This window comes from Prionailurus viverrinus, chromosome B1 (assembly GCF_022837055.1).
Source record: "Prionailurus viverrinus isolate Anna chromosome B1, UM_Priviv_1.0, whole genome shotgun sequence".
Taxonomy (NCBI): domain Eukaryota; kingdom Metazoa; phylum Chordata; class Mammalia; order Carnivora; family Felidae; genus Prionailurus; species Prionailurus viverrinus.
In genome coordinates, this window is record NC_062564.1 from 133,335,742 (window position 1) to 133,358,020 (window position 22,279).

The following is a 22,279-nucleotide window of genomic DNA, read 5'->3' on the forward strand; positions in this document are numbered from 1 at the left end:
AAAATATACCAGGGTAATAGATTTTTTTCTCCAAATTTCTGACTGTCTTATTAGCAAGGGAATTTTAAAGACATCTCAGATCATACTTTTTCCAGACTGTGGTTTTCACAAACTAGCCTCCACAGATCATGATCCTGTTTACCCATTTGGTTTGCTTCATGCCAAAATATGCTTTAAAAAATTCCTTCAAGTCTTGATACCATTGTACTGTAGTAGTACTGAGATTTTTTATTTTATTTTTTAACTTTGAAGGTTCCAAGATACATGGTAGGATATTTTGTTTTCTTCAGATTACCATTTCTTACATTTTTTAAATTTAATACAACATAAAAGTACAATACGTAGAACTTTCCTAAATAAATTGTGTCATAGTATAACCCTTAATCCTTTGCTTATAGAAGTGTCCTTAAGAGATATTTTGTCAATCTTAAAAACAAAAGTGATATTTATCCAGTCTACTTGAGTCCTCAAACAGACCGAGTAAGTGAAGGTAGGTAAGAGTGGCAAAAAACTGGCAGCTTAGTTCTACTCGTTTGGCTGCAGGCCCTTGGGCTGAGGTTGCTGGAGAAGCAGTGACAAGAGAATGGGTAGTGAAAGTACTTGGGTACCCTCAGAGAGAGCTGGTTGAATGCTTTGGTGGCCGTGACAGTGCACTTTTCCAGTGCAGGCATAGACTGTCCCCTGGGTCAGATAGGCGGGCCCCAGCTTAACGCTGCTTCCTTATCACATGAAATAACATTGTTAGAATTGTTTTATATGTGCTTGAAACATTTTATTTATTTTTAATGTTAAAAGTAAAAATATCCTGGGGTGCCTGCGTGGCTGTCGGTTAAGTGTTCAACTCTTGATTTTGGCTCGGGTCCTTGATCTCACGGTTGTGAGACTGAGCCCCGTGTCGGGCTCTGTGCTGAGTGTGGAATCTGCTTGGGATTCTCTCTCTCTCTCTGTCTCTCTTTCTCTCTCTCTCCCTCTGCCCCTCTACCCTGCTCTCTCTCTCTCTCTCTCTCTCTCTCTCACACACACACACACACACACACACACACACGCACATATTCTCTCTCAAAATAAATAAACATATTTTTTTAAAAGTCATTTTAAAAAAAGAGTAAAGATATCCTGTTTTTACTTGAGCCTCTTCAAATATAAAACTGCATGTTCACTAGCACAAAGGTTGAAAGTTCAGGTCAGAACTCTTGAGCCACTTGGACTTTATTTTATTTCTCAAATGACTTAGCCATGCACTTGCATTGCTTCCCTACTCTATATGGCCTTCCCAGGCCTGGTAGTTTGAACTAGACCTTGAACCGGCCTGGTGAATCAGTGGGGGGATCCTTAGAGTTCTAGGAGTTTACTGTGTTCTACTGTCAGCCTCCCCAACACACAGATAAATTATTTTTTAATTTAGAAAGTGGTCTAATAACATACACTGTTCCATATTCTCCCAAGGGCTTTGGCTGAACGATTTGAAGTATCTATCTCAATGGAGAAATTTGGTTATGTAGCCATATAATAATCATAAATGGCGTGTTGTTTTTGCCTTTAATTAAGACTTTTCTTCTTTTTCTTTTTGAAAAGATAATTGTAACAATCATCCTGGGATTGGTTATAGGTGCCATTTTCTATGATTTAAAAAATGATTCTACAGGAATCCAGAATAGGTAAGTAAATTTGGATCTTGATTTTGAGAAAGGGTTGTTACTTCTTTCAAGCTTATGAAAATCCATTAAGAATTTAAATTTGAGGGGTGCCTGGGTGGCTCAGTCGGTTAAACGTCTGATTCTTGATTTCGGCAGGTCATGATCTCACAGTTCATGAGATTGAGCCCCATATTGGGCTCTCAGTGTTGACAGTGCAGGCCTGCTTGGGATTCTCTCTTTCCATGGCTCTCTGCCCCTCCCTGTTTGTGCTCGCTTGTGGGTACACACACACACTCTCTCTCAAAATAAATAAAATTAAAAAAAAAAAAAAATTTAAATTTGAGACAAGGTAAACTGAAGAGTAGGGTAAGTCAGTGAATTGAAAGCTGGAGGGATATATGTATGTGTGTGTGTGTGTGTGTGTGTGTGTGTGTGTGCATGCATATGTATACATATAGTGGTAATTATATATATATATGTGTATGTGTGCATATGAATACATATATAGTGGTAATTTACATAGTACATAAAATTTACCTTCTTAAACAGTTTTAAGTATACAGTTCAGTGGCATTAATTATTTTCCATTATTGCATATTTCCATTATTCCATATAATCCACATTTATACTTTCTGTCTCCCAATTTGATTACTCTAGGTACTGATATAAGTGGAATCCTACAGTATTTGTCCTTTGGTAACTCACTTATTTCCTTTACATAGTATCTTCAAGGTTCATCCATGTTGTGGCACATGTCAGAATTTCTTTCCTTTTAAAGACTGAGTAATATTCCAATGTATGGATATATCATATTTTGTTTATGCATTTATCTGTCTTGGACACTTGGATTACTTCTACCTTTTGGCTGTTGTGAATTTTGGGGAGGAAGAATACTCTGCTCTTCAGAGTTCCTCTAGTAGGACTAAGAATCACGTTGACATAAGACAGATTAACAGGAGAAAATCAAATTCAGTAGCATGTGAACAGGGAATCCACACAGACATGAAATTCCAAAAACAGGCAACATGATGCCTTTGTGAGCTAAGGAGAGGGGTGGGTAAGGTCTGAGGATACACTGGGAGAAAGATTACTGGATCATTTGGTAACTCTATCAAGTATCCTGTCTTCCACAGCAGCTGTATTATTTTGCATTCCTACCAGCAGTGCCCAAGGGTTTCAATTCCTCTGCAACCTCACCAAACTTGTTATTTTCTGTTTTTTTCTTTTTCTTTTTTATAATAATAATAACCATCCTGATTGGTGTCGAGTGATATCTCATGCGGTTTTGATTAGCGTTCTCCTAATGATTAGTGATGTTAAGCATTTTTAATATGCTTATTGCCATGTGTATCTTCTTTGGAGAAATGGCTATTCAAATCCTTTGCCCATTTTTTTATTTGGATTCTTTTTATTGTTGAATTGTAAGTGTTCTTTTTATATTTTGGATATTAACCCCTTATCGTGTATAAATTTGCAAATATTTTCTGATATTCTGTGGGTTGTCTTCACTATTGAGTGTGTCCTTTGATGCACGTGAGTTTTAAATTTTGATGTAGTCCAGTTTGTCTGGGGTTTTTTTTGTCTTTTTTTAAATTTTTATTTATTTATTTTGAGAGAGGGGAGAGATGTGTATGTGTGGAAGCGGGGGAGGGGCAGAGAGACTGGGAGAGAGAATCTCAAGCAGCCTCTGCACTGTCAGTGCAGAGCTCAATGCACGGCTTTATCTCATGACCCTGAGATCCTGACCTGAGCTGAAGTCAGGAGTCTGACACTCAACTGACTGAGCCACCCAGACACCCCATCTGTTTTTTTCTTTTGTTGCTTGTGAGTAATTTTTTTCTCTATTTTTTTGATTTGTTTGCCATAAGGAGGTGGATGAGACTTAGGTTTTTCTGTTATATGGTTAGCACTTATATTAGTCTACCTTAGCGAGTTTTAGTCATTATGTGCCCTTAAAAATAGGTTTTCATAATGAGACTTTGTAATGAGGTCTAGCATGCTCCAAATGTAGATGCTCAGTGATGTCCAGGACTGTAGAGTTCTCTTTATACTTCATGTGTAAAACTGTTCTGTGCCAGGCATTGTGCTCTACGCTTTATTTTTTTTTTTTTATTTTTTTTTTCAACGTTTATTTATTTTTGGGACAGAGAGAGACAGAGCATGAACGGGGGAGGGGCAGAGAGAGAGGGAGACACAGAATAGGAAACAGGCTCGAGGCTCCGAGCCATCAGCCCAGAGCCTGACGCGGGGCTCGAACTCACGGACCGCGAGATCGTGACCTGGCTGAAGTCGGACGCTTAACCGACTGCGCCACCCAGGCGCCCCGTGCTCTATGCTTTAAATCACAGACTCTGGTTACCCTTCTGCCCAGAGGGATGGGTGATATTATCCCCATTTTACCATAAGGATATGAAGAAGGTGCAGTAGCTTAAGTTGAATCTGTTTTGATGTCTGGAGAAAGCTGATTGTTTATGAAAGAAAGAATAAGCATAAAAGTCAATTCTTCACTCAAGTAAAATAAATGATCTCCAAAATAAATGGAATTAAGTAGTGTTACTCTACGTTGAGATTATTATGGCAGCTCATTTACAGAGTTATGTCATTGTTTTTCTCTTTACCTCTTCCCTGCAGACAGTGCTCTGTCACTTCCAAGCTTGCTAGTAATTGATGAGTTGTACTTTTTGTAAATGCCATATTTTTACCAAGCACAGAGTATAGGTCACAAGATCTATAGAGCCTGTGGACCTTTTGTGTTGTGCAGTTGGAAGCTTTTGGAATAAATATTGGAAAACCTGTCCTTAACTGGCATTTTAAAGGGAAACTGGAAATCTAACCATTAAAATTCTTGATAGAAGAATCCAAAGAAATAAAGAAGAGCTTTAGCAGTTTCTTCAAATTTATTCTGGAGAAATAGGGCATTGGATTTATTTTAATTTGTGTGGTATTTTAAAAATATTTTATTTATTTTTGATAAAGACAGAGTATGAGTAGGGGAGGGGAAAAGAGAGAGGGAGACACAGAATCCAAAGCAGGCTCCAGACTCTGAACTGTCAAGCCTGACATGGGGCTTGAACTCGTGAACCACAAGATCACAATCTGAGCTGAAGTCAGATGCTCAACTGACTGAGCCACCCAGGCGCCCCTTAATTTGTGTTTTTTGACTTAAACTTGCTGCCACTTTTTCATCATTTGAAATTGCTCAAGAGGCTGGGGGTTTGGTTCTCTTCTTTGGGAATGAATTATCCCAGAGAGGCGCTCTCTGCTCTTTCTCTAACCTGTGTAACTGACAAGCTGGGTTTTATTAGTATATAGAGTTTAAGCTTTTTTTTTTTTTTAATGTTTATTTATTTTGTGAGAGATAGAGCACATAAACGGGGGAGGGGCAGAGAGAGAGAATCCCAAGCAGGCTCTGCACTGCCAGCACTCTGTACAGCCCGATGCAGGGCTCGAACCCATGAACCATGAGATCATGACCTGAACTGAAGGTAAGAGCCAGATGCTTAACTTAGTGAGCCACCTAGGCTCCCTGAGTATGAGCTTCTTTGACCTAATAGTTACCTTACAGGGTTGTGGTGATAGCTAAACAAATTAATGCATATTAAGAAAAAAGATAGTTTTAAAAATATTTGGATAATAAGGAGATATTACAGACATGGATTACCCGCTTGAAAAGTATTAGAATACCTTAAATTCTTTAGTAATAAAAGCTGTATTTACTGTTAAATAAATCATCTTATGATTTAGAAGTAATGTCACTATCTATTAGTTCAGAATCCTGATGAACAAACAGTATGATTAGATATAAGATCTGACAAATTGAGCTGAATTGTTGCATGTCCCATATTTCTGAAATCAGCTTTTATTCTGATAGTAGGCTTATTTGTGTGGAGAAGGTTGCATAGCGGCCTTTGTACTAGGTCTGGCTATTTCCTATTTATTAATTATAGGTTAAATATTTACTTTTAAAACAGTCTGTTTTCTGTCTTCTGTTTTATTTATTTTTGGCATTGAAAACAATTACTGAGTATCTGGACTTTTTTCTTTCTTTCTTTCTTTCTTTCTTTCTTTCTTTCTTCTTTTTTTGAGAGGCTGTACACTTGAGTTTCTATTTGTTCTCTCTTATTTTTGCATCATTTAAATGATGGGTCACTTCAGCTCTTTCAGTTTCAGCTCACATCCTCATGTCAATTAAATGGTTTGGTTATGAAGGGCAGCCCAACACTGTCTGAGGGATGTTAGCATGCTTTTGTAAGATGCATATGTCTATCCAAGTGTCTTTCCTTTTTGAGCCTTCGTTATTTTACTGAGAAACAAGCATTAGTAGTCTTCCTTTTCTTACAGATGCAAAAATAAGTTTTTCCTTTATAAGCATCATTTTGTTTTCTGAGCACGTTTGAAGCCATTTTGGTGATGGCCTACCAAGGATAATATCAAGGCTGTACTGACGATTGTGTGGTGGAGGTCTATAATAATGTGTCAACTGAGGTTTTCCTCCCCTGTCATTTTGCCTCTTCATATCCTAGTTTCTTCTTTACTTTAAAAATGTGGCTAATGGAGGCTTTTTTTTTTAAGCTCTACAGACTTTATTTGGTTCACTATTTCTTTGTTCATACATTAGGAATGATACCTGTTGTTTTGTTAGGTAAAATTCAAAATAATATTTTTATGACCTGTGTATTCATCAGCACAGGCTGCCATCAGAAAGAACCATAGTCTGGTGGCTTCAACAACAGTTTAAACAACAACTTCTTACAGTTGAGGAGATCAGGGTGCTTCCGTTGTCAGGTTCTGATGAGAGCTCTCTTCCTGGCTAACAGATGGCCACCTTTTTGCTGTGTCCTCACATGGCAGAGAGAGAGAGCACACTCTGGTGTCTCTCCCTTTCTTTTAAGGACACTAATCCTGTCATGGGGACTCTACCCTCATGGTCTCATTTAAATCTCATTACCTCCCAAAGACAGAATTGTCTCTAAATATCATCTCATTGAAGGTTTAGCCTTCAACATAGGAATTTGGGGAGGACACAATTCAATCCATAGCAATCCAGGACTGTGACTTCCAAACTGTGCTCTGTGGAGTCCCAGGGGTACCACTGTGTCTACAGAGAGATGGTAGGGAGAGAGCTGATGGAGCTCATAGTTCCCTCTGTTTAAACCAGAACAGTGTTCTATTTGATGTTATAAGGTATCATTTGAGGAGATAGAGCACATAAACGGGGGAGGGGCAGAGAGAGAGAATCCCAAGCAGGCTCTGCACTGCCAGCACTCTGTACAGCCCGATGCACAGGAGATTTGTGGAGATTTGAGGAGAGAGTTTCATGGGTAGAAAATTGATCTAAGAATGTTTAATCGACTGCAGTGCTTTTTTTTTTCCTTTCTCTCATTGCAGATCAGGGGTGCTCTTCTTCCTCACGACCAACCAGTGTTTCAGCAGTATCTCAGCTGTGGAGCTTTTTGTGGTTGAGAAGAAGCTCTTTATGTGAGTAGGTCTCTGTTCCAGGAAGGGGGCTGTCTGGTATCAGGGGGTGTTGGTCAAACTGGTCATATCCTGTATTGGGCTGCAGGGTGGTTCCTAGGGATTGCCAATGTTGAGAAAAAGCATCCAGAGACTGAAAAGGCAGTCATGAACCTGTGGGACCTGATACCAAGGGAAAAAGGAGTTCAAGATTAGGGCAGAGCCAGCAAATCCAAATGCTGCAGATAAAGCCAGCAATCAAGAGGCTGAAAAGGAGCTTTTGTTTTTAGCAAATGATAAGTCTTAATGGCCTTTCACAAGAAAAGTTAGAGGGGCTTGGTAGAGAGAAAGTAGTGGATTGAGCCAGTAAATATAAGGTAAGGAGGTAAAGTTGACAAAGAATGTGAACCCAGCTTAGCCCTCAATGGGAGGGGGACTAGAAGAAGGCAAAGGGCAGCCTTAAAAGAAGGTATGGGCTGTTTTGTTTCTTGTGTTTTTTAAAGTTGGAAGAAATTTGCCCATATCTACATGCTGAGGAAAGGAATCCTTCCAGAGGGAAAGAATAAAGATGTTGGTGGAGGAGTTTAGAATTATAGGAGGAAGATGTCAGGAAGAGGAAGGGATCTAAAAGTAGAAAGGAAAGAAAACAGGATTTCATAGCTGACAGGGATGTATGGTTGGAGGATATGATCACTGAAGGAAGAAGTGCCATTTACTTTTTTATCATGAGGTTGGAAGAAGTGATCCAAGACTGCATTAGGAAGTTCAGAGGATAGCAGTGTCACCTTCTTCATAATCAAAAGTGGGGAGAAAGTAAAGCTGATACCACAGCTGAGCTCCAGTGCTGGGAGAGAGGGAAGAGACAGATCTGCTCACTGGGAGCAGGTGCTCAGGGAGCAGAATGGGCGGCACTCAGAGGGAGTTCTATAATGAGAAGAAGGGTGTTGCACAGACCCACATGGAGGTGACATCCCAGGAGAGGCCCCCACCTAAGATGGTGCCTGATGCTGACAAGGATGGAGGCTGGGTGTTCACCTCCAGGATGTGAGAAGCTGTAGTTGTTAGACCCCTGGTGGCAGCAGAAGTCTGTATAGTGAGCAATCTAATCTGTTCTCTGCCTTCCTAAACTAATGTAGGATGAGTTTTTCTTTTTCAGACATGAATATATCAGTGGATACTACAGAGTGTCATCTTATTTCTTTGGAAAACTGATATCTGATTTACTACCCATGAGGTTATTACCAAGTATTATATTTACTTGTATAATATACTTCTTGTTAGGTAAGCAACATGACAAAAGGTATGTGTGTCTTTAGTCTTGGATATGAGGGTAGGCCAATTTGTTTATACCAGCATGTTTTTGGTTCTCAAACTCTAAACCACGCCAGTGAGATAAGGAGACATCTATCCATTGTGCACACTCTCAATAACTTCTCTGAGGACATTTTTTCAAGACTTGTCCCAAACTAACTTTTAAAACTTTTTATAAAACTGTATTTTACTGTGAGATGCTATGTATCATTTACAAACATGGAAAGAAGTCACAAGATTGTTTGACACTATGCTGGAGGAGCTGGAATATTTAATACCCTCTATATTTTTGTGTGTATGCATGTGTTTGTGTGTGAAGATAGTGAAAGATGTGACTTTTGGGGCTTCTTAGTTTAATACAAATACTTGTTTGATAGGTGTGGTTATTAGATTCATTTGTGCATTGTGTTTAGGCTTTACCCCAGGCTCACTGCATCAGAATTTCCATGTATTTTACTGATACACATAAACACATACACATCAGAAATATATATTTTAATTAAAAAAAAATATATACATAACTAAAGCACCAAGAAGATTCACTGATTGAATTAAACTTCCATTTTACAAATAAGAGGTGTGTCAAGTATTTAGGCATAGAACCTAGATCCTCAGGCTCCTTCCAAAATCTTCAGATTATATGACCCATAATATTAGTCCATTATGATTTGTAAAGTAGTCTTATGAAATTTATTTAGCCCCACCCTCAATCCCAGAGTTATATGGTGATTTGTCTTGGGAGACTTGGCTTTTAGAGACACTACCCCAGATAGTGAAACCACTGGAAGGTCACATAATCTTCATCTTCCCAGTTTCTTCACACAACGCAGTTATAGCCAGTAGTCATGTGGTGATGTCTGGGTAGAACGAATGTGCTCTTGACAAGTTTCCTTCTTAGAAGAAATGGCTGTAGAATTGTGACCACTTGTGTTGCCTACAGCTGTCCATCTCAGGCACTCAGAAATTGTTAATAATTACATATAAAGGAGCATAGATGTTACATAGAAATGTACTTATACAGTAAGTATAAAAAGAAAGTGTATGATAACTTTATACAGTAGGATGGGGTGGTCGGATAGAGGATGAATTTTCTTCATTCTGATATTTGTTTCTCAAAATATTATAGTGCCATTTGCACAGAGCAATCTCAAATACACTGTTATCTAGGTGGTTGGATTCAACCCCCTCTTTTCTTCCCAACCAAGGATTGAAACCAGTTGTGGAGGCTTTCTTCATCATGATGTTTACCCTGATGATGGTGGCTTATTCAGCCAGTTCTATGGCACTGGCCATAGCAGCAGGCCAGAGTGTGGTATCCATAGCAACACTTCTCATGACCATCTCCTTTGTGTTTATGATGGTGAGTAGAAACTGTGCTTCGCTAAGAATAAATTATTTCCCCTTATTCTTTCCTGAAAATTTACCTGTTACCTGAAACCAGCTTGGAGGATTCTGTAAATTAGATTCTCTGCTTTAAGGAGGCCATGTATTGAAGGATAGCTTATATTAGAGTATGTACAGCTTTTTCTTGACATTCCCTAGCCTTTTTGGCTACTGTTCTAATATTATTGCTATAAATTTAGTTAGCATTTTGTTGCAGATGAGTTTTTAAAGGATTCTTCTTGGTGACGTATAGTGAAACCTTGATAAACTGGAACTTCAAAAACCAAACTAGACTTTAAATGAAAGACTAAGATGCAGAAGGGCACTATATCATAATAAAGGGGACAATCCAACAAGAAGATCTAACAATTGTAGATATTTATGCCCCCAACATGAAAGTACCCAAAAATATATAACTATTAATGAGACATAAAGGAACCCATTGATAATAATACAATAATAGTAGGGGACTTTAACACCTCACTTACAGCAATGGACAGATCATCCAAGCAGAAAATCAACAAGGAAGCAATGGCTTTGAATGACACACTGGACCAGATAGACTTAACAGATATATTCAGAACATTCCATCTTAGAGCAGCAGAATGCACTTTCTTTTCAAGTGCCCATGGGCCATTCTCCAGAATAGATCACAAATGGGTCAACAAATAAAAAAGATTGAGATCATACCATGGATATTTTCATATCACAACCCTATGAAACTTGAAAGTCAGCTACAAGAAAAAATTTGGAAAGAGCACAAAAACATGGAAGTTAAATAACATGCTACTAAACAATGAATGGGTCAACCAATAAACCAAAGAACAAGTTAAAAAAAATACATGGAAACAAATGAAAATGAAAACACAATGATCCAAAACCTTTGGGATGAAGCAAAAGTAATTCTAAGAGGAAAGTATATTACCTCAAGAAGCAAGAAAAATCTCAAATAAACTACCTAAGTTTATACTAAAGGAGCTAGAAGAACAACAAATGAAGCCTAAAGCCAGCAGAAGGAGAGAAATAATAAAGATTAGAGCAGAAATAAATGATACAGAAGCTAAAAAGAAGAAAGAAAGAAAGAAAGAAAGAAAGAAAGAAAGAAAGAAAGAAAGAAAGAATCATACAGCAGATAAATGAAACAAGGGGCTGAATCTTTCAAAGAATAAAATTGATAAACATCTAGCCAGACTTATCAAAAAGAAAAGAGAAAGGGCCCAAATAAATAAAATTAAAAAAGAGTGGAGAGGTCACAACCAACAGCACAGAAATAACAATTATAAGAGAACATTATGAAAAACTATATACTTACAAATTGGACAACCTGGAAGAAATGGATAAATTTCTAGAAACATATACACTACCAAAACTTAAAAAGGAAGAAATAGAAGACTTGAACAGATCAATAACCAGCAAAGAAATTAAATCAGTTATAAAAAGTCTAACAAACAAAAGTCCAGGGCCAGATAGTTTCCTAGGAGAAATCTACCAAACACTTAAAGAAGAGTTAATATATATTCTTATTAAACTATTCTAAAAAATAGAAAAGGAAAGAAAACTTCTAAGAGTCTCATTCCAAGAGACTGGCATTACCCTGATTCCAAAACCAGACAAAGACTCCACTAAAAAAGACAACTATAGGCCAATATCCCTGATGAACATGGATGCAAAAATTCTCAATAAAATACTAGCAAACTGAATCCAACAGTGCATTAAAAGAATCATTCACCACAATCAAGTGGGATTTATTCCTAGGTTGCAAGGGTGGTTCAGTATTTGCAAATCAATCAACATGATGCACCACATTAATAAAAGAATGGATAAGAACCATATCCTTTCAATTGATGCAGAAAAAGCATTTGACAAAGTATTACATCCATTCATGATAAAAATTCTCAACAAAGTAGGGTTGGAGAGAATATACCTCAACATAATAAAGGCCACATAAACCCCACATCCTCAATGGGGGAAACAGAGGTTTTCCTCTAAGGTCAGAAATTAGACAGGGATGTCCACTCTCACCACTTTTTTTTCAACATAGTACTGGAAGTCCCAGCCACAGCAATCAGACAACAAAAAGAAATAAAAGTCATCCAAATTGATAAGGAAGAAGTAAAAGTGTCACTATTTGCAGATGACATGATACTCTATATAGGAAGTTTGAAAGACTCCAAAAAATTTTACTAGAACTGATACATGAATTCAGTAAAGTCACAGGATACAAAATCATCATACAGAAATCTGTTGCATTTCTATACACCAATAATGAAGCAGCAGAAAGAGAAATCAAGCAACCAATCCCATTTAAAATTGCACCAAAAAACCATGAGATTATGTAGGAATAAACTTAACCAAAAAGGTAAAACCATCTGTACTCTGAAAACTATAGAACGCTGATGAAAGAAATTGAAGAGGACACAAAGAAATGGAAAAACATCCCATGCTCATCAATTTGAAGAACACATATTGTTAAACTGTCTATACTACCCAAAGCAATCTACACATTTAATGCAATCCCCATCAAAATGCCACCAACATTTTTCACAGAGCTAAAACTAACAATCTTAAAATTTGTGTGGGACCACAAAAGACCCCGAATAGCCAAAGCAATCTTGAAAAAGCAAAGCAAAGCTGGAGGCATCACAATTCTGGACTTCAAGTTATAATACAAAACGGTAGTGATCAAGACAGCATAGTACTGGCACAAAAACAGACACAAAGGTCAATGGAACAGAATAGAAAATCCAGAAATGAACCCACAAGTATATGGCCAATTAATCTTTGGCAAAGCAGGAAAGAATATCCAATGGAAAAAAGACCGTCTCTTCAACAAATGGTGCTGGGAAAACTGGACAGCTGCATGCAAAAGAATGAAACTGGACCATTTTTGTACACCATACACAAAAACAAATTCAAAATGAATTTTCCTTTTCATCTTGTGAAGAATGTCTAAATGGCTTTCAGAATGGCTAAAATTAACAATGAAAGAAACAACAGTTATTGGTAGGGATGTGGAGAAAGGGGACCCCTCTTAGATTGTTGGTGGGAATGCAAACTGGTGCAGCCACTTGGAAAACAGTATGGAGGTTCTCAGAAAGTTAAGAATAGAACTACTCTATGATCCAATAATTGTACTCCTAGGTATTTACCCAAAGGATATAAAAATACAGATTTGAAGGGATACATGCACCTCTGTGTTTATAGCCACATTATCAACAATAGCCAAATTATGGAAAGATCCCAAATGTCTATCAACTGATGAATGGATAAAGAGGAGGTGGTATATATACACAATGAAATATTACTCAGTCATAAAAAAGAATAAAATCTTGCCATTTTTAATGACATGGTTGGAGCTAGAGAGCGTTAAGTGAAAGAAGTTAGAGAAAGACAAATTCCATATGATTTCACTTATATGTGGAATTTAAGAAACAGAATGAACAAGGAAAGGGAAACGAAAGAGAGAGAGGCAATCTGAGAAACAGACTCTTAACCATAGAAAATGTGATGGTTACTAGAGGGGAGGTGGGTGGGCAGATGGGTTAAATAGGTGATGGCAATTACGAAGTGTACTTGTGATGAGGACCAGGTATATGCAAGTGTTGCATCACTAAATTGCATACCTGAAAATAATATTACAGTGTATGTTAGTTAATTAGTTAGAATTTAAATATAAACTTAAAAAAAAACAGAAAAGTTTTGATTTTAAGATTCCCTATATAAACAGCAGTCAATTGCCCAACTTCTATGCTAGTGTTAGAGAACTGCTGACTGGTTTAAGCAATAACTTAATGGTTTGGATGTATCTACTCCTTTCCAAGGGAATAGCTAAGTTCCATGAGAAACAAAATGGTCTGCAGTGTGGGTAGTCTGTCTTGGGTCCCTCCTGTATTTTGAAAAGGAGTGTCTAAAAATACTGAAACATTCCAGAGCCCACACAGTACTGTGTCTCTGCCTTTCTGGGTTCCTGACATTCCCTTATATGAATATATTTCTACTTACCTTTTTTTTTTTTAAGTAGTTACTGAATCCTAATCTTACATGTCCCTTAATTTTACATGCACATAGATGAATCAATACATGAATCAACTAGTTACCACATTGCCCCCTACGACATGAAGTAAACAGGAATGCTTAGTCTATTAATATACATGTTCTTTCTGCTAGAATAGGAATAGATGTCTTTAAAAGGAAAATAATCAGCACAAACTTTGGCAAACTTTGTGAGTTTGAAATCTAAACATTATTGAGAAATTGATAAACCTTGCATGTATTTTCTATATTATCCAATAAATAACATGTCATCAATATATAAAAATGTCTTGTGTTTTATATTAGATGCTTCATCTCATTATTTAAATGTTTGTATATAGAACTTTTAAAACCAGTCATAAAACCATGTTACTTAGAGACGTAGTGTGTGGTATATTAAGCACCTGGTTAGGTGGAGTTCAAAAATATGTAGTCCCTCAGTGACATCAGGTTAATGTCTATCCCAGCATTCCTAGGGCCAGTTAGAAATTTTATATGAACCTCTTCTCATGTAGCCATCTGTTGCTGGAGTAATCCTTCCTGGGATCTTCATTGTCATACTGTTTTATGGTAGCTTTAAATTTTTTTTTTTAATGTTTGTTTATTTTTGAGAGAGAGAGAGACAGAGCAGGGGTGGGGCAGAGAGGGAGGGAGACACAGAATCTAGAGCAGGCTGTCAGCATAGAGCCCAATGCAGGGCTTGAACTCATGAACCATGAGATCATGAGCTGAGCTGAAATTGGATGCTTAACTGAGCCACCCCGTCACCTGGTTTTTGGTAGCTTTAAATGAAGGTATTCACCATATTTTATGCCTCACTTCACCACATTGTGCTATATACCAGTTCCAGGCTGTAGGTTAAGTATGCATCCTGACCCCCAAACTATTTCTATAGTCATGCAGAGATAGAATGCAAACGTTTTTAAATAACAAATCATACTGTGTTTTGGAAATAGAGGAATGAGATGTTCAGGATATGATCTGGTGTATGTATTGGTGGGAACATATAGTGTCTGTATCGTGAGAACAGTCAGTACTTCTTGACCTTTCATTGTGTGCAGTTACAGAAAGTAGAAGCCTTGAAATTTAAGGGTCTTCCAATTAAATGGCACATATATTATATATTGTCATTCCCTGAGAACCATAAACAGCCTCAGTGATAGAGAGGCATACTCATGCAAAGAGGAATGGAAGGAATGTCCAGAGTTGGTCTTAAAAGAAATGTTTATAAAGGTTGTAGGGGACTTAAAGGAGGTATTCTCTGTAATTCTTCATGAAATCCCCTCACCAGGTCTGATTCTTGGTACTTTCTTTTTGTAGATATTTTCAGGGCTGTTGGTAAATCTCACAACCATCCAGCCTTGGCTATCATGGCTTCAGTACTTCAGCATTCCTCGATATGGCTTTGCGGTGAGTTTTCCTCATCTGTCTCTGTGATCCTAGCACAGGATTAATTCTAAGATTAGGATTCCCAAGCTAGGGACAACCAGAATAAAGCCTAACAACCTTGTCTCCCGCTGTGAACTGTGAAGGTCTCCAGGGGTTTCTTTTTTAGGAGCAATGAAGGAGAGTTTTCTATTAAGCCTTAGATCACCTTGATAATCACCTGAGGTTTCCCCAGTTACCCAGTTGTCTGAGGAGGTGAAGGGTGGGGAGATAACTCCTCATGAGGGAGAAAGATTGACTAATTGATATAAAGAAATATAGTTGTGTTTCAGTTCACTATGAAAATAGAGGATGGGGGGGCCTAGAATACGTATTTTATATTGAATTCAGAAAAAAACAAAACAAAACAAAAAACCCAAAAAAAAGAGCATATAATACAGCCACTATCTTGGTTTTAGAAAGCTAATCAACTCCAAAGAAAACTGTCTTAATATAGTATAATTGGGTTTCTAACTCCCAAGAATTAGCACTGGTTTTGATGAAAATAAACAAGAATAATACAAAAGATTCTCACCATAAATGAACGATAGTCACTGAGTACTGCTGTATGATTTTGAGTACACTGTGGGATTATAAAATTGGGGAGAGAAGAAGGAAGGAGCCAGAGGTCTCCCGTCTTTGCCAACTACTTTACTTCCCTTTGTTTTGGAAGCTAAAATCTCAACCTTAGACTACTCAGTTGCCAAGGAAAAGAATTTTAGTTGCTCTGGTGTGGCAGAGACTGTGAACGTGAAGCTTGGTTTGTTTGTAGAAATAGCAATAAAGATTAAACTAGGAGGACATGATAATTCTTTGAAGTTTTTTGAAATTTAAAACTGTTTACCTTGCCCCATCCCCCTTGTGTTATAGGCTTTGCAGCATAATGAATTTTTGGGACAAAACTTCTGCCCAGGACTCAACATAACAACAAATAATACCTGTAGTTATGCGACGTAAGTTCATATTCAGTGTCGTAATGGATTTGTTTACTATTGTGGTGTATGTAGAAAGCCCACTGGGCCGCTTGGCTGGTGTAAGTCCTTTCACTGACTTCTCTGGGTTGTACACCAGTGCCCATCTCCTTGGCATTTGCTTCCGTGAAAATTGTACTTCAGATGGAGAAATGTTTCTGATACGTTCATTGGGGGCCTTTAAAAAAGATTCATTGGCTGTTTTGATTGTGAGTTTTAGTTTTGACTTTCTGAACACTTGAGTTTGAAATGAGCTGCTTTGATATTTTACCAAAGCCTTGGAATATTGGAATTGTATGGAGTGTGTGAAGTGTACAGATCCATAAACTTATGGCTTCCTGTAAGCTCAACCCAAGGCCAGGAGCAAGAGCTAAGAGGGCAGCAGAGGGGAGGATCATTGTCCTGCCGTGCTGTTGGCACTTGCCTCTTCCTCCTGCATTTACTAGGAAACATTATGAAATCGAGGTCTACATGAATATCTTTTTTTCTTTTAAACTGACCCAGAACATCCTTTTTGAGGGATGTATCCTCCAAAGGAGGAAACACCTTTCAGTAAGCTGAGAAAGAAGTCCCATTGTTTTGCATAATGTCAAACAGAAATGCAGATTTTGATAAAATCAGAGGATGTTGTTTTAAAAATTGAATAACCCTTTTCTTGTCGATGATTGTTGTTAATGGTTTGATTTTGCTACATCGATCAATGAAAGAAAAGAGAATGCTGGTATCCAGAATCTCATGAACTATTCTCAAGTAGAATAGAAATAATTCTTAGTAATAGGGCAAATTGTTATTTTGAAGTATTTCTGAAAAACCTGTATGAGGAGAAGTTTTCTGCCCACTCTCTTTTGTCTGGGTATAACATTTTTGGAGGAGCTGCACACACATGGCGTACCAGGTAGTCAGTATGGCTGCACCAGGTAGTTTTAGGACCAGGCGCTTTTCTAAACTGTGGCAGGGCCGCTCCATCCTGCTCTAGCTCAGCCCCCACCGAGGCTTACACCTGCTTAGGTGGGCCTGCTGGTGATGTCCTGCTGCTGAGTATCTGCAGTGCTCATTCCAGCCCTGCTGCGAGAGCAGCGGGGGCAGGAAGCCCTCGCTCACCTCTTTTCCTAGCTTTAGAATTCTTAGCGTGTGTTTCTTTGTACATCTGGCTGGTGGGTAGTGAGCTCTGGAAAGAGCTTTGATCAACTTGGTAGGGGCCTTAGATGTCATCTGTTAAAACTGAGGTTTTCCCTGTCAGGAGTGAGAGCAGCATCAGAGATCTGAAAACATGAATTTGCAGAGATTAGCGACTGGGTTCAAAGTGTGAATCGGTGGACTTGGCCAAGTTCCTTAAACCTTAGTCTCTTCATCTTTTTAAATGGGTATAATATTTATTTCACTGGGTTGTTTCAGGGATTAACTAAACTGTTACATATGGACTGCTTAGCATAGTATCCAGCAGAATTGTAAGCCCTCATTGTTACCCATTATATATAAAGGCATAGTTCTTTAAGACTTGGAACCTATGGGAACTGTGAATACATTGAGAGTAAAACTTGACAGATAACTAAGGATAAAGTTATATTCTTTTTCTGTTGAATTTCAGATGTACTGGCGAAGAATTTTTGGTAAACCAGGGCATCGATATCTCCCCTTGGGGCCTGTGGAAGAATCACGTAGCCTTGGCATGCATGATTGTTATCTTCCTTATAATTGCCTACCTAAAATTGTTATTTCTTAAAAAATTTTCTTAAATTCTTCTTGAATTTACATGATTTATGTGCACATTAAATAGGGAGTGTCTTGATTTATTTTAAGCATTCAATGAAGTGTTTTTGTCGTCTCTTCATTTGGCATCATACTGTTCAGCAAGAATTATTTTTCCAGAAACCGCAGCGAACTGATTTATACATGAAAGAACTCAAGTCATAAACTAGTGATATTATGGACTGTGTATTAGTTCATCTGGTCATACAGTAACCATGGGGAAGACATCTAGTTTATCAACCTAAAACAGAACTGAATACTGGGAACTTGTGACAAGTTATTAATATTTCTGGTATTAGTTTCCTCATCTTTAAAATGAATAGAGGGTTCATTGCTCTTCAGCTCCAGTATTAGATGAATCTGTGATTTGCCATTATTTAATAAATCATAATAACAAATGTATAGATGCAGTGGTGGAAGTATGAAATCTAATCTATGTTGGAAAAACCCAGTGTTATTTACAGGGCAAAAAAAAAAAACAAAACCCACTGTGATAGAAAAAGCTTTGATGAGCCTTTTAAGAGTATTAGAATGTACTGAGATTTCTCTAGTGGAATCAGAGCCCCTCAGGGGTCTCTGCTGGCCTTTGTAGGTGTGGCGGACTGGGAGTTGTGACCCTTGCTGGGGCAGTTCAGTGGCCTGTGATCAGGGCAAGGATCAGAGCCTCCTGGGGCACTTTGCTCAAATACAGATGGCCAGGCCCTGTGAGCCCCGCTGCATCAGCATCTCCAGGGTTACTCCAGAAAGCCCCGCCTATGCCAGGACCTGGTCATTTCCAAGATCCTCTCTGCCTCTGAAAACTTAGTTATGATACACTACCTGTCAAACTGCCCCGTATAGACTTTTTCATTGCTACATATACATCTCTTATTCATGGATCTTCTCTTTGTTCTAACCCTTATCAGTAATAGGGAACTATTTCTTAACTTCTTTTTTTTATACATAATTTTTTTTAATGTTTATTTATTTTTGAGACAGAGAGAGCACGGGAGCAGGAGAGGGGCAGAGAGAGAGGGAGACACAGAATCTGAAGCAGGCTTCAGGCTCTGAGCTGTCAACACAGAGTACAACATGGGGCTCAAACTCATGAGCTGTGAGATCATGACTTGAGCTGAAGTCAGACGCTTAACCTAGTGAGCCACCCAGGCGCCCCTTAACTTCTTTTTTATTGAAGGGTCATGTGGGGAAAAGTATAGTCCAGTGAAGTATCAAAAAAGGAACATGCCGGTGGAACTACCAATCTAGGCAAAGAAACAGGATGTTAGCAGCACATGGATGCCCCCCGCGTGCCCCCTCCCGATCACTACTTCCTTCTCTCTGTGCTATTTCTGAAATGATGCTTGTATACTCCTCTTTGTTGCTGTTCTCATGTTTTGTGTTCCTGTGTGCATAGGTCCAGCCTTACTTAAGTCCTTTCTTCCCCCTTTTAATGAAGTATTAATTTTGGAATAATTTTAGATTTAACAGAAGAGTTGCAAAGATAGTATGGAAAAATTCCCAGATACACTTTACCCAACTTTCCTTACTAACATTTTATATATCATGGTACATGTCAGAAGAAGTTAACATTGGTACATTATTATTACTTAAACTACACACTTTATTCAGATTACACTAACATGCTTAGTCATTCCAGGATCCACTTCAGGGGATCGGATTGCAATGAATCCTCCTTTTTATGAAAGTAAACATTTTTCAGAATTAAGTGAGGTTGAGGATCACCAGTGTGGACCCTTTGCAACTGGTCATCTTGGAGTATCACTTAGTGTCATTGGGTGCCCTGCCATATTGTCACAATATCAGTCCAGGGAGGGACATAACATTATATATATATATATATATTTCATAACATTGTATTTTTCAGAAACTTTTTTTAATGATGTTTCATTAATGCACTGTCTTGTAACATGTTGTCACACACTCTTTTTACCCTATTATGTGACCATTAGGGTTAATCAGTTTTTCCTGTTCTTGGTGTATAACTCTGGCTTCCTCATAGTTCTCTGTATACACTCTTCTCCCATCATACAGAGAGTAATATCTGTGCTTCACACACAAAATACACTTAACAGAAGAAACAAAACAGTCCAATATATTAACACTCACTTTTAAAATAAGAAAGAGGGGGGCGCCTGGGTGGCTCAGTCGGTTAAGCGTCCGACTTCGGCTCAGGTCATGATCTCACAGTCCGTGAGTTCGAGCCCCGCGTCGGGCCCTGTGCTGACAGCTCAGAGCCTGGAGCCTGTTTCAGATTCTGTGTCTCTCTCTCTCTGACCCTCCCCCGTTCATGCTCTGTCTCTCTGTGTCTCAAAAATAAATAAACGTTAAAAAAAAATTTTTAAATAAGAAAGAGGGTCATGGTTCAGTGTCTGACATCAGCTCAGGTCATGATCTCGTGGTTATTGAGTTCGAGCCCCACATCCAGCTTGCTGCTGTCAGCCTGTCAGAGCAGAGCCCACATTGGATCTTCTGTCCCCCTCTGTCTACCCCTCCCCCACTGGTACTCTGTCAAAAATAAACATTTAAAAAATGAAATAAAAAAGAATTTAAATGTATCCTCTTATACCTATCATCCTTTTATAGTGCAATTTCCTTATATCCTTTTTATATAATTCTGTTTTTAATTATGGTAAACCTATAACATAAAATTTGCCATCTTAACGGTTTTTAAATTAAGGACCATTTTTAAAAGTAACGTAAAAGCGTATATCCTATAAAGTATAAAAGAACATACTAATTTATAGAAATTTAGAAATCAGACTATGTCTATATCGCTTTGAATTTTGTTTTTATTTTCTTGGATGTCAGAAGAACTAATCTGTAATGGGAGAAGATATATTAATTTGGTTTAAAATAAAAGAAACCTGGGGCACCTGGGTAGCTCCGTTGATGGGGCATCTGACTTTGTCTCAGGTCATGATCTCGTGGTTCTTGGGTTCAAGCCCAAAGTTGGGCTCTGTGCTGACAGCTTGGAGCCTGGAGCCTGCTTCAGATTCTGTGTCTCTTCTCTCTCTTCCCCTCCCCTGCTCACAGTCTGTCTGTCTCTGTCTCTCAAAAAATAAAATGTTAAAATTTTTAAAAAGAAAGGAAAAGAAATCTCAGGAATAAATGAAAAGTGTTAGCTACTGTTTATACCTTTCCATTGCTGTCATGGGGCTTTTACAAAAGAGTGCAGGAAGACTCATTGTGGAAGGCTCCGTGGTGTGTTAGGTGAGGCAGCAAGAACAGAAAGGAAAATGGGTGGCTTGAAGAGAGTTGTTGAAGGGGCAGTGGACATACTCCTCTGTTTCTTCGTCTTGGAAGCCATTCTTCATGGTCTTTAGATTTGAATTATATTAACCTCAATACCTCAATGTTTACATATATTTGAAAAGCAGCATTACTCGTATTTATGTGAAATCTTTAGGCCTCCCCAGTGCCTGCTCAGTGTGCCCCAGATCAGACTAGCAGAGCTGGGACAGATGCCATTCTTGGGTCCAAAAGCTTGGGCTCTCGCCAATGCTGATGTCCTGATGGCCACTCCTGATGCCTCAGCTGTTAAAATGTTGATGAACCAGATTTCTAAGAAATTTTCTGGTAATTTTACTAAGATACTTTTCAAGATATTCTATTGAAACCCTGTTTCTGTATTACAGAACAAATATGTTGCCTCCTAATAATTTACTCTTCCATAAGAGATTTGGCTACCAGTTGAGATGAGGGAGGCCTCACTGGGTTTGTGGGAGAGTCTGTTTTGCATGTTTAGGAATTGGGACTTTATTTTTTTCAGTGTATGCAAGGGGCATTATGCTCTGAGGAATTAATTCACATGAGCCATCCTCAGAAGGGGATTGGTAAACCAGAGCACCAGTTTACTAATTTAAACAGTAAAATGTTACATAGCCATTTACCTGTGACATTCTTCTCTCAGGTGCGAAACTGAAATCAGAGGAGTCTTTGGGCTTAGGATTTAAGGCTAATTTAGACAATGTCCACTACATCCATAGGAATTTGTGTGTCAAGCAAACCTGAATCGTTGCAAGAGCTCATCCTCACCAAGTCCATGCAGGAGGTAATCCGTAACTGCCTCACCGTCCGAGGTTTGTGCTTATTCTCAGTGGAATAAAGATCCCAAAGAAAACCTGGAACCCCACCAAACATAGCTACTGTCTTGCTGTACCTGCTGGCCTTCTGTCTCTTGTTATATGGTTGACTCACATGTTGCAGCCTACTTTCTGTCCCCATTGAACAATATGACTATAAGATACCTCTATTCTAAATTGGAGTAACTCTGTGACTGTGAGATTCCACATTTCTTTGTGGTTACCCAGGGTTTCC

The 22,279-nt window shown here is 38.4% G+C and overlaps 1 protein-coding gene across 7 annotated transcripts in view; it reads left to right on the plus strand.

The window, feature by feature from the left end:
* Window positions 1–18,006, plus strand: part of ABCG2 (ATP binding cassette subfamily G member 2 (Junior blood group)) — a 138,663-nt gene extending 120,657 nt beyond the window's left edge. For 6 of the 7 annotated variants that reach the window (XM_047854969.1, XM_047854971.1, XM_047854968.1 and 3 more), the window contains 7 exons: window positions 1,576–1,658; window positions 7,026–7,115; window positions 8,248–8,372; window positions 9,608–9,762; window positions 15,138–15,227; window positions 16,113–16,195; window positions 17,802–18,006. In XM_047854969.1, the coding sequence (XP_047710925.1) occupies window positions 1,576–1,658; window positions 7,026–7,115; window positions 8,248–8,372; window positions 9,608–9,762; window positions 15,138–15,227; window positions 16,113–16,195; window positions 17,802–17,949 (774 nt within the window). In that variant the 3' untranslated portion in view covers window positions 17,950–18,006. The remainder of the gene's footprint in view (window positions 1–1,575; window positions 1,659–7,025; window positions 7,116–8,247; window positions 8,373–9,607; window positions 9,763–15,137; window positions 15,228–16,112; window positions 16,196–17,801) is intronic. The other variant, XR_007151425.1, reaches the window with a different exon arrangement.
* The last annotated feature ends 4,273 nt before the right edge of the window (window positions 18,007–22,279 follow it).